General features: G+C 31.6%; 1 protein-coding gene across 1 annotated transcript; it reads left to right on the plus strand.

The window, feature by feature from the left end:
• The first annotated feature begins 1,561 nt into the window (after positions 1–1,561).
• Positions 1,562–3,538, plus strand: LOC113756780 (desiccation-related protein PCC13-62-like). The gene is made up of 3 exons (XM_027300320.1): positions 1,562–1,894; positions 2,055–2,280; positions 3,007–3,538. Exons 1-3 carry the CDS (start codon positions 1,569–1,571, stop codon positions 3,388–3,390), a joined length of 936 nt encoding a protein of 311 aa, XP_027156121.1. The 5' UTR covers positions 1,562–1,568; the 3' UTR covers positions 3,391–3,538.
• Positions 3,539–12,147: the final 8,609 nt, after the last annotated feature.

Genomic DNA, 12,147 nt, shown 5'->3' on the forward strand with positions numbered 1-12,147 from the left:
AAATACTTGTCTGGCTGCCCTACTATTACAGCTTTAAATAGTACCCATCTGGCTACCCTACTTTTACAGCTTTAGAAGTAACTATCTGGTTGCCCTACCATCACAGCTTTAAAAGGTACCATCTGGCTGCCCTACCATTACAGCTTTAAAATATTTTTAACGTCATCAGAAGTTTGCAGGATCGAATTTCATACCATCAAGCTCTAAGTTGCGTAGCGATGTTGATGACTGCTACTTCGTGAAGTTAAAACCGAGTAGATGTGTGCTTTTCAAGGACAAGCAGGATATGATACTTCCATGTGGTACGGACTTAAATAATTCTCCTTTGGGGTGCCTTGATGCTCCAAACCTGAAAAAAAAATTGGCAGAATGGGGTGCCTTGATGCTCCAAATTTTTATGGGCAGACGTTCAAATGGTCAAAAAATGGGTGTGCTATCAAGTCGAGGTCAAGTAGTATCACACTCGAGGTGTCGAGTTTGAGGTCAATTACTATCAGTGTTATTTGAACTCGAACGAATACATGACATTGAATTCAAACTCGATTCAACGTAATGAAAATTAAACTCAAGGTTGATTATTTTGAGGTCGAATAAACTACAAATCTTATTGAGTTTGAACTCGAGTTTTATTGAATATTGATTCATGTAAATTTATTAAAATATGAACTCATAATAGTCATTCCATAATGAAAATATATAATATGTAAATAATACAAATACTCTATTAAGTTTGTCAAGTACTCGAATGGTAATTATTGATCCTTGGACTCGACTCGTTATACGGAACGAATAGTTTGAACTCAAATTCGAATTCGATTTGATCGATTTTGAGCCAAGTATTTGATCAAGCTGTTCACGAGTTACTAGCGAACGATTTGGTTTTGCCCACATCCCTAGTTAAAAAGGTATCTAAGGATCTCATAAGTTATGTCTTGCACAAATTTGTTCCTAATATAAATTAGTAAAATTTCGGTGTAAATCAATTGAGATATTCAAAAGTCAGAGTTTGTGCAAAGAAATTGAATTTGAATGTAAATCAAGTACAATTGATTAATCATTATTTGGTGTAAATATTTTCAAATACACTGCAAATTACTAATCTATCCTCAAAAAATTATTTGGGGCGGCTTCTTCTGTCTGTTAATGATATGAATTAAAAAATTAGCACGGCACACATATTTTGACTTCCAATCTAGCCAAATGTCATTTCAGTGACATCTTATCTTATATAATACTTAAAGAAACTTTATGCAATGTCCAAAATTACTGACGTACATTTTTGCCGCTTACACCAACTTCACGCGAATCGACAACAACTGTTATACAAATGTTATATTAAAATTTTATATTTGCCACTTATTTGTGGCTAACACTTTTAAGCGGAGTTTTCCGTCGGCTCTTCTTTTTACTAGATTAGTTTAGAGTAAATTATATAAATATTATCGTTATGACAAAAAAAAAAAAAGACAACAACTGAGGTAAGTATATTTTACCGCTTATAAAAATATATATAAATAGCAAAGGTTCTAACACTCCTTCCAAGCTAGCTAGTGCCAAGTTATTGAGCCATGGCATTATTCAGTGCCAACGCTTTTAATTCTCTTGTCTTGATGCATTCCTTGTACATCATCCTCATCCTTCTTCCTAGCTCTTTTGCCAGCAATAAGTGGGGAATTCCACAGTCAGATGTCAATCTCTTGGAATTTCCACTGAATTTAGAGTACTTGGAAGCTGAGTTCTTTTTATGGGGTTCTCTGGGCTATGGATTGGACAAAATAGCTCCTGAGCTAACTGGAAACGGTCCAGAACCAATTGGTGCTAAGATTGCCAAACTGGGTCCTTTCGTTAAAGATGTTGTTGCCCAATTCGCATTCCAAGAAGTTGGACATGTCAGGTAATTTAATTAGTAGTTGATCAGTGCATAAAAAATTTTTGTATCATGTATTTTTTCTTCATTTAGTCCAGCGGAGAGGGAAATACAATAAAAGGTATCTTTTCTGAGAATCATTATCAATCATTTTGATAGATCTTGATCAATTTTATGCTTGAAACAGGGCGATTAAGAATACCGTGCACGGATTTCCAAGGCCATTGCTGAACATAAGCTCAGAATCATTTGCAACTGTGATTAACTCTGCTTTCGGGAGAACACTGAAGCCACCTTTTGATCCTTATGCTAATGACATCAACTATCTCATTGCGTCCTATGTTATTCCTTACGTTGGACTCACAGGTTATGTTGGAGCAAATCCAAACCTCCAAAGTCCTGCTGCGAAAAGAGTATGTTACAAAATTACAACAATCTAAGCATCTATTTCCCTTCTTTGTTTATATTTTAATGACAGCATTAATCCGAAAGAGCTTAGAAACTTCAGTTTTATACCCGATTAAGACCTAACCAACTAAAAGTAATGTTTTACCACTTGGTATCTAGTACTTCGAGTTTGCCTTGATTTGGTACCACTTACTGGACCAACACCAAAACAATGATTTACCCCTAAACTACCATGGTTCAAAGTCGAGGTCGCGGTTTGGACCGTTCCACATCGGTCTCGGCATATTGGTCGCGGTCTCGACGAGACGCGAATTTTTGAAATATTTAATATTCTAAAAATTGTAAAAAATATGATAAACAAAAATAATTAAAAAATTAATAAAAATAATAAAAATTCGAGTTGATTCGGGATGACTCGGAGTGATTTGGTGTGATTCAGCCGTTTCAACCCTTCACGGTGACGTCTCGATGAGTTAAGTATCTTGGTATCGTTTCGTAACGGTATTGTATTAGCGAAGGCCGAGACGGTGACGACTCGGCCGAGTCTTCGAACCATGTAAACTACTTTTTTTTCTCATACAATTTTGATACTTTTTGTTTGTAAGATTACAATCTCTGAGACAAGATCTGTCTATAAGATTACAATCTCTAGACAAGATCTATTTATAGGATTACAATTTGTGGGATTAGGTTACAATTTTGTTTTGTGTGGGTGCTTTGATTAATTTCAGCTAGTAGCGGGGCTTCTAGGTGTGGAATCAGGCCAAGATGCAGTGATTAGAGCATTACTATTCGAGCAGGCATATGTGAAGGTAAAGCCATATGGGATAACAGTGGCAGAATTCACTGACCGTATATCAAACCTGAGGAACGAACTCGGACATGCGGGGCTGAAAGATGAAGGGATAGTGGTGAAGCCAAGTGAAGGTGCAGAAGGAAGAATTTCAGGCAATGTTCTTGCTGGTGACAAAGACTCGCTTTCATTTGGTCGAACACCAGAGGAAATTCTACGAATTGTGTATGGAAGTGGGAATGAGAGTAAACCTGGTGGATTTTACCCCAAAGGAGCTGAAGGTCGAATAGCCCGGTCACATCTTAGATTGAACGAGGCATAATTGAATTTCAATTGATGATTAGAACTGCTGAGTCTAGTAGTTTTCGTATGGTATTGATGATCAAGTAGTTCTTTTTAGTTTAAATTTGAATGTATTAGTAATTTATCTACATCCCAAATAAGTTTCTTTCCACTGTAATTTCTAAGGATATATTGTGATATTGAATAAGATTTGGCTTGTTCTTAGTGTTTTGGATTACCAAAACTACTTCAAAATATTATTCAATGACGATGCATCTTAGGGTTGTCAATCTATATTTATGAGTATCTAACAATTGAGGCATAAAGATGACAAAAATGCTAAAAAAGAAAATTTTCCGTGTCTTCTTTTTAGTCATCCTAATGATCAAAAGTAGGAAAATATATGTCCAAAAGATCATTCTTCATTCTTCATTCTTTTTATAAGATGATAGAATATAACAAAGATTTTGAAAGTACAAGTCAAAGTGTTGCTATTGAAATTCATTGTTCGTTTTGCACTTTCATGAAGAGAATATTGTCTAAAGCTAAATTTAACAGTTTCAATTACTATAAACAATAAATAGATTAGGAAGTACAAATTGACGAAAAGAAAAACTATCAATCAAGAACTGAACATTTAATGAATTAACAATTTCTGTTAACACAATAACACTTGAAAAGAGTAATACAATGCTACCTACAAAATGATCAGACTCAGAAGTAAGTTATGAAGGTCGAAACAAAAATTTAAAAAGAAGTAAAAATTTATGTAGTCATAAGGATTAAGGCCAAAAGCTAGAGGGAGGCTTTCCAAAAAAAAAAAACTCTAGGGAGTGGAGGGAGGATTAAAATTTCGGAAGAGCAAAGAAAAGGGCCTTTGATGTTTAAAAAAAAAGGCCCTTTGATGTTTAAAAAAAAGGCCTTTGATGTTTGGATTGTAAATTATTTGAGATATTTTTACTGTATCACTTTTTGTGATGTGATGTATGTGAGATAAAAAGGTAATTGGAAAGATAAAAAAGTGTGTTGAAAATTGTATTGATGATGTAAGCAAATAAATTTTGATAAATAATTTACAATCCAAACGAAGCCAATTTAATGATATCGTGTAGGGTCTTGATTCAATAGTATTTATGCAATCAGGAGAAATCCAGTATGATTTGCTTGCGGGACCAAATGGGGACAGTAAAAACTTACACAAAGTACTATATCCTAAGAAGTATAAAGGCGGGAATGGAGTTAGGAACAGTGGTTTTTGTCCCTCATTGGCATCTTGAGTGTGTGGGCTTTTTGATCATTTTACAGTGATTTTCAAAGAGTGGAGCGGTGCCATTGGAGACATTTGTGGCTAGAATTTGTTTGTGGACTGTATACTGACCATTATATCCTTAGGTACCCATTTTACCCCCGAGTGACTAATTGGTTATCAAAGCCAAGGTTGGCTTTCTTGTCTGATCGCCCAGCTTCTTGAATTGTCTTCACAGAGCAAACTGTGTGCCGCGCTTTTTCCTATGCGGTGGCTTCCTATTGCGTGGTTTTGTCTGCTACGTTTCATCAACTTCCCCTTTTCATTAGGTACCAGTTTTGCCTATCAAATACTACAGATTAGTGCAGATGATATACCACCGATGGCACAAAATGTAATATTGCTACAGTAAAAAATTTTCCCAGTCAATTTTATAACTTCAATCAATTGTCGAAATAAAATCTGTCACAGAATCAACAACCAGATGTGCTTTATGTCAGCAGAAGACTTGGAAAAGAAATCTACTGCCTCCAAGTGAGGAAATGTACTCATCCTCTTGGAAATAATATAGTAATAATGTACAACATAACAGCATGCCTACCAACTGAAGGAGCACTACTGCCAGTTCCAGCAAATCAACAAGAACCCACCTGCACGCTACAACACCCCAGCCAAGTGACCAAAGACAAACTAAATCAACTTTCGACCATCACGATCACATTGTAGAGATCAACTTTTGCGGTTTTGCCTAGCTAATGTGTATAGTATGCACTTTATGATGCTTTTGTCAAACTTAAAGCCTTATCTCCATCCACTGTATTTCTAACAGCTAGAAGAATCCTTTTGCCGAGGCTAATTAGCTCTTGCTAACTTTTGATGGCCTACTGAGAATACTTACTAATGGCCATATATAAATTTATCTCATGTATGAATGTAAAATAGAAATAATTATAAGAACATCCCTGAAAATCTGGGCACCCTCGAGCCTCGCGCGAGGCCCAGGCCAACTAGTATATATATGAGCTCTAGTATTATAAGTGTTTCTTCGTAGGAACGTCCACAAATTTGATCAATGACTTTTCGTGCTTTGTCAGCAGACATAGATATATGTTGACCTAAAGCATATACTTCTGTTTTTTTCTTTTTTAGCATAAAGTTGCCTCCTATTATTTATTATATTAAATTAATAGTAATGAATTCTCATAAGCATCATTTTATATTTAATATTAACGATGAGATCTATTATCGCTTTTTGCATGTCCTCGGAAATTTAAAGTAGGTGCAAATTCTCTCAATTTGTGGCCTACCATACGATCTGTTATATAAATAGGCAGATGCAACGCATCTTCATAGACCAAGAACTACGAGATCACCCCTTTCATTCTGGGGTGACGGAGGGATCGTATCATTCGAGCCGTTTTTTTTCATGTCTTTCCGGGGGGTCTGGAGTAATTCCTATACTGGTGAATCTTTAAAGTAATTCCTATAAAAAAATAAAAAGTACGAAAGTTATTGCAAAGGATTTTAAAGATTTAATCTATTAGTTTTTTTATTCAACCCTTTAATTAAAATAACTTTTAACTAAAGGTCTTATCCACACTTTTCTTAAAAAAGAGAAATTTTTTATTAATCTAACTTTGACAAATAGGTCGATGGGGAAATAAACCTCCCCATCTTGGAAATGAGAAAAAGAAAGGTAAACCTTTTACAAAGATTTGTCAACAAAATTTTGATTTTTTTGGTCAATAAAAAGTATTAGGATTTTTAGAATAATTCAGTAACCAAGATCTTTTTCTGTCCGTGAAGATCCCACCAGAGCGCCTTCTACTTCTAATAGGCCATGAACTAGATCCGAATTGTTCTCAACGAGTCCATAAGAAGTGATCCCATTTTTTTCATCGGGTCTGGGTAGAGACCAAAGATCTTGGGTGAAGGACAATGCTATAGTACCTATAGTTATGGTAACGATATTAGGGAAACCTGCTATTATAGGTTTCTATTACCTTTAGTGACAGATCAAAATTTTTAGCGACTTTTTTAAATATTATATTAAAATAATTAGTATTAACTTTAGTAAGTTTTTAATTAAAACTAGTAAGTATATGCCTGAAAGATAAGTTTCAGTCAGAAATAGAAATTTACATTTGAGTAATTTAATTTACTTATTATTTGACAAAATTTATTTTTTTTAAAAAATTAAACTTACTAATACTAAAAGTAAAAAATTTACATATTTAAGTAAAAAAATCACCGGTTTCTGAAAATGGTTTTGGGTTATCACATCTCTCTAAAGTTGCTTGCCTTCTTTTTATTTTCTTCTCACCTCACGATATGATGGAATAGAAATTTTTTCCTGGCAAGATTACGACAGTTCTGATCGAGAATCGTTGGACGGATTCGAGAATGAAGATTCTAACTCCCACTGGATGCTGTTTAAAGGCCTTTCTAGCAAGGTATAGTTGCAAACAAAATGATTTGTGTTTTTGTTATTCCACTGAAAATTGAATATTCTTCTACATATTCATTGTTCCTTTTTGTTTTTGTTTTGATTTTATCGTAGTTTTAGATGACAATGAAGGAGAGGCTTTTGCTGGTGAATTGAAAATTGTACCCTTCGTATTTTGTGCATCTTCTGTTCCTTCTTATTTAAGTTTTATACATCTTCTGGCAATGACTCCCACTGGATGCCGTTTAAAGGCCCTTCTAGCAAGGTATAGTTGCAAACAAAATGATGGTAGTAGTATGTCGTCGTTTATGTGAAAAGTGGTTAATTTGGGAATGCATATAAGGTGTTTGGTGAAATGTCCAAAAGAAATTTGTATGATATGATTGATGCTTGTATGGGGTTAGAAAGCACCGAACAACTTGATTAAAACCACAGTTGACGAATTTCGTACTAGGAAACAAAAATGTCAAATGCACTTCATCATTTATTGGTAAGAATTGATACTTTAATTTTACAATAAGTTTGGTTAAACTATAAAGGAGGTAAATGTAATTAAACCCCAAAAGTATTAACCGCTCCTTCTTTTTATTCTTTTATTTTTTTATTTTTTAATAACTCAGTTTCAGTCTTGTGCTCTGCAACTTTTTGCTTGCATGATTTAGATCAGAAAGAATAAATCCAAATAATCAAATGTTATGGAGTTCTCTTTACGTGGTGATTACTTATGAAGCTTATTTACCAATTGGAAATGTTATTTGCTCTTCTTGAAACTGCAGTTTCTATGATTTGAAGTGGTTTCAATCTTTTCTCTGCCTGTACCTGTTCCAAAATGGAATGGTTTTTTAAAGTTATGTTCTTGTAGTTAAATCACATGTCTTACATATTTTTATTGCTTGAATGGCTGTGCTGTAATGCGTTTGTAAGAATCCATTTTGTACATAAAGAAGCAATGTTGTACAGGATGAAGGCTTCATCCATTAAGCTTTGCCTTTGATCAATTTAATATCTAGTATATGTGTGAGAATAAATTAGTATACAATAAATTAGAGCGTGAACTATATTTGGGAACTTTGGAATTTCCCTGGTTTGAAAAACCAGCCAAACAATGTATTTCAATTGATCATAATTCCAATTCCATTCAACTGAATGATTTATTGAATTCAAATCCACTAACCCAAATAAAGTAATTTATTTGTCAAATGCAACAAGCATTTTAACTTCGAACCATGCAGTGTTTTCATTAGGCATACAAAAGTTTGATTTTATGCATAATTTAAGAGGACAAGTTGATTGCACTAATTTGTTCGGTAATTTCTATTTCTTCAAGACTAAAAGAAAAAATCAGATGATAAAACTATTAAATAAATTATTTAAACCTATGGATGCATCCTTCAACTATGAACCAACTATGTCGTATTATAAGTTTTTAATCATTTTCAATTTTTGAAAAGTTTGAAAGTTTGGATAACAATAACTACAAATCTTCCTAGTTATGTATAGAATATTACTTGTTTATATATCAAAATTTTTATAATTTAACATCTATGAATATAATAAAATGATAAAGTTTTAATAAATTTACATCTGAGACACAAGAAATAATAAGAGTAAAAGCCTAAAAAAAATGAGAAATAATATAATAATAAAAATGACAAAATTAGTATAACAATTAATATAAGAAAATCAGTATGACCTTGATTTTTTTCCTTGGGAGATTGTTCATAAGAATAGGATCCAATAATTATAAATAAAAATCACATGCATATATAATCTATTGTATAATTTAAATTAAATTTAGTTCACGTATAAAATGGCCCTAAAATAATTAGTACACAATGATACAATGTTATTTTAACAACAAATTTTTTTTTACTAAAAGTCTGAAATATCCATGACATACGTATGAGGGATATTTTACCATATTTGTATCTCACATCTAATCATGAAAGTTAATTTGAGAAAAAATATTTTTGACAATAGAATTATTTTGAATTTAGTCAACAAGTTGAGATTTTTTAAACAATAAAAGTGAAATATTTTGGGAACTTGTTGTTTATTTTCCCATAATTAAAAATTGCTATATTTTAGCAATTGTTACCATTGACTTTTCATTCTGTAGGCTAATTTTTATCAATGCAAAATTAGTTTTATTAACAATAATTGAAGTTCCATTGATCCGAGGATTGGCATTTTATTGCTATTATTTTATATGTAAATATTTAACCTAAGTAATAAAATAAATAATAGCTACTTAAAAAAAGAAATTGAAATGGAATAGAATTTATTTAGTATTTTATTGCTAACAATTTTGACCCCATTTAATGGTTAAAGAAAAAATAAAAGAGATGTAGAGATTGGGATTGGTTCCTTAGTGTGAAAAAGGAAAGTTCTTCTAAACTAATGTGCGTGAAATTCTGGATGCATATGAAATTAGAAATGTGATAACTTTGCAATTCATTCTCATTCATGATGAATAAATTGCGATTCTATATAGAATCGCAATTTTTTTCGTTCAGCATGAAAACATTCTTATTTTGTCATATTGATGGCTTTTGCTTTTAGGATTATCTACATGTCGGTGGTTAGTATTATTGACAAGGTTAGAGGTCATGGAAAATGTTACTAATTTTAGGAGAAATTATGAATTGTAAAAATGGTTTAATAATTTTCTATTAAGCATAACTACTGCATACAAAAGGAAAAGATATTTGATTTGATTTTGTTTTGATTAGAAGAACTTGTACTAGTAATAAAGGAAATTTCAATTCAACAATCAACGTGCACATGATTACAATAATTTTTTAGTCATTTAGACTAATATATGTCATAAAGTAGTCAGATTTAGTCGTTTGTGAATTTATAATTTTAATAGTTTACATAAAATTCATCTATAAAAAATTATGATTATTATAAAATGACATTTTATAATAATTTATATACCATATGCCAATAAAAAAAGAGTTTGATAGACAAATCCATAATGTAAATGATACAAAGTATGTTTGAAAGTCACAGAACTTAACATATGTGTAATTTTACTATAATTTTCAAAGATTATGCTATGTCAATACAACTTTAATTTTTATACTTGTGACCCAAAAGATAAATTTATTAAGATTTTACCATTTTATTAAATTCATAGGCATTAATATATGAAAATTTGTGTACCATTTTATTATATTCATAGGTGTCAATATATCGAAATTGTGATGCATAGATAAGGGCAATTCTATATATAACTCGAAATATTTGTTGTTACTGTCATCCAAACTTTCTAACCTTTAACAAATTCATAAATAATTCAAAATTTATAATATGACAAATTATTCTTACAGATGTTATAAGGTCATATGCAAAAAAAAAAAAAAAAGTTTTCATAATAAAAAAATCTTAGCATTATTTCAAATAAACTTCCTAATACTTGTTTCATATAAGTTTCTTTAAGTAAACTAGTAAATTTATGCCACAAACTAGTAAGTTTTGATGATTAACCAAATTTACTATTCTATGAACAATATTTACTGTTAATCTATAAAAACTTACTATTACTTGAACTAAACTTACTCTCCAAAAACTAAGTTTTAGATATAGAGTAGTAATTTACCTCAAAAAAAAAGTAAGTTCCATATTTATTCAAATTTACTTTTTTGAGACATAAAAGTTACTAATTTATTGAGTTAACTTACTATTTTTAATGTAAAACTTACTAACCAAAATTTTAGGTACTATTTTATTTAGATGACCAGTACAACAGGTAATCAAATGGTCGCTAAAAGTGTTTTTACCTGTTATATCAAGTAAAAACAGTTTCGTTACTATAACGATCATTACTTCAGACTTTTCCTATATATATAGTTTAAACTTACACAAACTACTTGAATATAGAAAAGGATAATGTACCCATGATTTGCAAAATGCTAAGAAAGCGGCAGGACCAAAAGGGCTTTTCCACCAAATGCAGTGTTTGCTCTTTAAAGTGCTTTCTGCAAATCAATTCATGACAAATAAATGACAATATAACACTTTGAGACGAATATCCTGAGAGATTTCGGAAAATTAAGAACAAAATATGTAACTGACAGACAATTAAATATGCCATGGTAGCTGTACGCGAAGTACTAAATATTTGCTTCAAAGACCAAATTTAGCTGTGGTCAGAATAATAACCTAAATCCCAATTGAACTCTAAAACATTTATTTTTTTGGCAAGCTCTTTAGTCCGGAGATGTCAGCCCCAAATTTATTAAATATTAAAATTAAAAATATACGAGGGGACTATAAAATCAAAAAGTTTCTTTAATTGAACTCTAAAATCTTTTACTTTCAAATTTTTAAAATAAGGTCTGCAATCTTCTTTAAGTCAGAAAAAAGAATCGAGCAAGCTTTGGTAAGAACAAGAACCAAATGTTAGGTAATATAAAATCCCCAATTTAACTCGAAAACATTTTTTATATTTTTTTATACGAATTATAGGGAAGAAAAAAAAGAAATCGTGCAAGAAGATTCTAAATCTCCTTATATCTTGATATATTAAATGAAATAATTTATCTTTTTCAGTCCAAGTGTATGATGCCATTTGTGCACCCTATCAGGTGTGCTGGTCTTGGAGGCAGGCTTTTGCATACCATTCGTGTGTTTGCCTCCATGCATAAAAGAAAATTTGTTGTTAGTCTAACGTCCCTCAAGAAAAAGTCAGAGATTCCAGTATAATCAAAAAGCGTATAGACTTCATTAACTTCATTTCACTGAATTGCCATCTTGACACCTTAAATAACCTTTGAGTATTTTATTATTTAAAGTTTGGAAAATCAGAAAAAAGTACTATACATTTAAGTTTTATACTTTTCTAGCCCCTCGCTTTCAAAATGATGCATTTTCGTCCTCTTTACATGAGGTTTTGTACTGATAGTCCAGCACATTTCAGATTGTTTAGTTTCGGCCCCCACATATGAAAAAAGTGCACCGTTTTCATCCCAAGGTTCATTCTTTGTCACATTTTCACGTCAAATTCTAATTTTGTCATAAACCAAACCAAACTCAAAACATAATCCTTTTTTTTCCTTGAGGTACCAAAGCTCATGCTTTGAATTTTACGATAACATTAT

The sequence above is a fragment of the Coffea eugenioides genome, unplaced genomic scaffold (genome assembly GCF_003713205.1).
Source record: "Coffea eugenioides isolate CCC68of unplaced genomic scaffold, Ceug_1.0 ScVebR1_2484;HRSCAF=3516, whole genome shotgun sequence".
Lineage (NCBI taxonomy): Eukaryota > Viridiplantae > Streptophyta > Magnoliopsida > Gentianales > Rubiaceae > Coffea > Coffea eugenioides.